Source organism: Oncorhynchus clarkii, chromosome 8 (assembly GCF_045791955.1).
Source record: "Oncorhynchus clarkii lewisi isolate Uvic-CL-2024 chromosome 8, UVic_Ocla_1.0, whole genome shotgun sequence".
NCBI lineage: Eukaryota > Metazoa > Chordata > Actinopteri > Salmoniformes > Salmonidae > Oncorhynchus > Oncorhynchus clarkii.
In genome coordinates this window covers 5,806,610-5,810,207 of record NC_092154.1, presented here as the reverse complement: position 1 = coordinate 5,810,207, position 3,598 = coordinate 5,806,610, and the positions used below count along the sequence as shown (strand labels likewise).

At 44.4% G+C, this 3,598-nt stretch overlaps 1 protein-coding gene across 2 annotated transcripts; it reads left to right on the top strand.

Annotated features, from left to right (window-relative positions):
• Positions 1–438: 438 nt before the first annotated feature.
• On the top strand, positions 439–3,312 carry LOC139414888 (protein c-Fos-like). Of its 2 annotated transcripts, XM_071162486.1 has the most exons (4): positions 439–742; positions 1,414–1,629; positions 1,788–2,554; positions 2,599–3,312. In XM_071162486.1, the coding sequence occupies exons 1-4, from the start codon at positions 611–613 to the stop codon at positions 2,750–2,752; spliced, it is 1,269 nt and encodes a 422-aa protein (XP_071018587.1). In that variant the 5' UTR covers positions 439–610; the 3' UTR covers positions 2,753–3,312. The 2 variants fall into 2 exon arrangements, with proteins under 2 accessions (XP_071018587.1, XP_071018589.1); XM_071162488.1 differs by having other exon boundaries at positions 444–742; positions 1,788–2,637.
• Positions 3,313–3,598: the final 286 nt, after the last annotated feature.

Below are 3,598 nucleotides of genomic sequence, written 5' to 3'. Positions count from 1 at the left end.
TTCAGAGTAGCTACCCCAACACTGGTTGTCGTTACATTATAATGTTATGCTACTGTCAGCCAATTGTAGCTGATCTCAGGATAGTTTTGGTGTTTCCAAGCAGGGCACGCCCATTTAACAGGATACACCATATAAGGTAAATTACGTCGACGGGATCTCCTTTTGGAACATTCCATTTCTTGGGCATGGTAACTTCGATGTTCCAACTTTTATGTTTTTGATCTTATACAATAAACACACATCAAACTCACGTTAAATCACATATTTTAACTATTCTACACTATGCAACGTGTTACGAGTGTCAAAATGAGTATTTAGTATGTTTTAAAACTGTTGTTATGTCGCGCTGATCATGGAGGTACGATCCATGCCTACGTCATGAGTATTTCCTCGCCAGTCGAGTGGAAAACTATAAAAACCCTGCGAGCTGTCAGAGTCGGCAGTCAAACTTTTAGCAGCTAAAAAGAGAACGCAAAGATACGAAATAGACTTCAACACAGGATCTCTATCAACAACAGCTAACCTGCCAAAAGGGATCACTTGACTTTGACAACTTTATCCGAAGCTTTTTGGATTTTGCCGAGTTTCTTCGTGATCTCCTGAAACGATAATGTACTCCGCTTTCAACACAGATTGTGACTCCTCTTCCCGGTGCAGTACCGCTTCTCCAGCTTGCGACAACCTAGTTTACTACAACTCTCCTGCGGGATCTTACTCCACTATATGCTCTCCACAATCTCAGGTACGTTGATCGATCAATTATGGCATATTTCCTTAGTTACAATGTCATTGATAACTGTACTACTAGTCAGCGCTTGACTTGGGAAGGAGCTCACCAGAGCTGAGTATCGACACCTCAAATGTAATACTGTTTGAGTTCAACGCTCCTGTACTCCTTTTATAGAATATTAGCTCGAAAGTATTGTGGAACTCCCGCAGATACATTTTATAAACAGTATCAGCACCTACTTCAGTTCAAGTCAAGCACTGATACTATAGTGTATTAACATTACAGTAATCCTTTTTTTTTTTTTTACTGTAATTGTATTAGATAAACCAATAACATGTTAGGCTATAACAGTGCATGAAGTCTCCTTATAGTAGCCAAGCTGTTGAAGCATAATGAAGCATCGGACTCGGTTCTGCTCTGCAACACTGACAACATACTCCTATAGTTCATTCATTTAGCGAGGAAACCCCAGAGAAAAGTTCTGCGTCATAGCTTACATCGGGAGGGATATTTATAGACCGTATGGCTTTTTAATAGACCGACCAACTGGCTTCATTCATATGCATGAAGGGACATGATGCGGTGCATTGCTTCAGCAGCATCACCCACCCACCCTAGTAGTCTACCCTGTCTGGATAGAAATGCTCCTGTATTGACTGAAATCTCTCCTCATTCTCGAACAGGACTTCACAGACCTGACTTCAGCGTCCAGTGGCTCCTTCATCCCTACTGTCACGGCCATCTCTGCCAGTCCAGACCTGCAGTGGATGGACCAGCCGCTCGTATCCTCCGTGGCCCCTTCTCACAGAGTCCATCCCTACAGTGCCAGCCCCCCAACCTACACTAGCGCCATGAGGAACAAGGGCCACAGCTCTGGGCGCAGAGCCAAAATGGAGCAGGTAAATATCTTAACTGATCCTTAGACCTGATCTAGAAGCATTGTATAATTATTCATTTGGTTTTGAATATGGAGAACAGTGCATGTAGGATTTAATGATGACATTGCATTCAAAGATGGTGGGGAATTCATTTTCTTCAATTTTTTTTTCTTCTATAGCTTTCTCCTGAGGAGGAGGAGAAGAAGAGTTTCCGTAGAGAGAGGAATAAGCAGGCAGCAGCTAAATGTCGCAACAGGAGGAAGGAACTCACCGACACTCTGCAGGGTGAAACTGACGAGCTGGAGGACGAGAAGTCCGCTCTCCAGAACGACATCGCCAACCTGCTTAAAGAGAAGGAGAAGTTGGAGTTTATCCTGGCAGCCCACCAGCCCATCTGCAAGATCCCCTCTGATATGGACACTGTTTTCCCCTCCCACTCCTACGGGGTCTCCATCCAGGTGTCTCCACCCCAGCCTCAAAGCATGGTCTCCAGCTCTGTCTGCTCTGCAACTCCCCTCACCTCCATTCCGTTGACCGCCAGCTCCAACCTCTCCACCTCAGCCTCAATCTTCTCCAGCAGCCCCCTCCTGTCCACCGTCTCCGACGTCAAGATGGCCGACCTGGACACAGCCTGCCTGGAGGAGTCCCTGTCTCTCCTCGTCAAGACGGAGATGGAGACGGCCCGGTCAGTGCCCGATGTAGATCTGACCAGCTCCCTGTACACCCAGGACTGGGAGCCTCTCTACAGCACAGCCAATAATGACTTTGAGCCCCTGTGCACCCCTGTGGTCACCTGCACCCCAGCCTGCACCACGTACACATCTTCCTTCGTCTTCAGCTATCCAGAGGCGGAGGCGTTGCCTACCTGTGGCGTAGCCCAACAGAGAGGGAGCAGCAGCAACGATCAATCCTCTGACTCCCTCAGCTCCCCTACACTCCTTGCCCTGTGAGCAGGAGAACCCTAGTCCCTCAGCTCCCCTACACTCCTAGCCCTGTGAGCAGGAGAACCATAGTTGTGTCCCAAATGACAACCTACGACCTAGTTAATTGCTTTTTTTGTCCCATAGGGCTCTGGTCTAAAGTAGTGCGCTTGGGGGAAGGCACATTCTTCCACACAACACCATTTCCTCTAGAGCACATTTAGCACTTCCCCCATGTACAGTACCAGTATGTGGTGACTGTGCAGAATGATTGCAGAGATATGGACTTGGACTCACACAACCAGGAAGCAAAATATATTTGTTTTGTATGGACTATAATAGGCTATTACTTGCCTCTTTCGACTATGTAGCTGATTAAAGCATGTTAACTAATAACTAATAAAACCAATAGTTTGGGTTTACAAAATAGTTATGTTGATTTTTATGGTGCTAGATAACATAGTTGTTTCTGTGTTCAGAGCAATACAGTTATCTTGACCTGTTTGTTTTCTGGTTGATGGAATGTGAGCTTCTTGTATGTTTGATATTTAATAATAATCATGTGCTTGTCTAGCTAGCCATGTCTGGTTGGTCTCTCCTAGTATGAAAGTTTTCTGTGAAAACGTTTTTTCTTTTGTGAAATTTCAAATTATTTTTATACTACAAAGAACTGAACCTTTGTGAAACGTAAGAAATAAACTGTTGAACGAATAAAATATTAAATTATTTATTCACGTCTACCTTCTATTTATATATAAAAAAAAAAACATCAATTTTGCACTGACATGTATAACTAATTACACTTTATATAGACTATGAAAGTGAATGGGTTTTCTATAGGGGGCAGTTACACAATTGTCTAAAATTGGGTCATTATTATTAACGTAGTGGTCTGCACCTCTCCGTGCGCTGTTTATTGTTCCATGGCTCTGTTGCCAAGGTTGACTCCACGTCAGAGCGCTCTGACGTCTGTGCGTGCTTAAACGTTTCTTTTTTTTTCTTCTAACTTGACACCGAACGCTGTCGCTGTGACGTTCTTTTCCGTGCCCAAATATAGAAATTGCTGCCTC

What these genes read in the sequence shown, in the direction of transcription:
- LOC139414888 (XM_071162486.1), top strand. Translation starts at nt 611, where the DNA reads ATGTACTCCGCTTTCAACACAGATTGTGACTCCTCTTCCCGGTGCAGT. An exon ending in GCAGAGCCAAAATGGAGCAG is followed by an intron (nt 1,630 to 1,787) that starts GTAAATATCTTA and finishes TTTCTTCTATAG; the next exon opens with CTTTCTCCTGAGGAGGAGGA. An exon ending in TCCCCTACACTCCTTGCCCT is followed by an intron (nt 2,555 to 2,598) that starts GTGAGCAGGAGA and finishes CTACACTCCTAG; the next exon opens with CCCTGTGAGCAGGAGAACCA.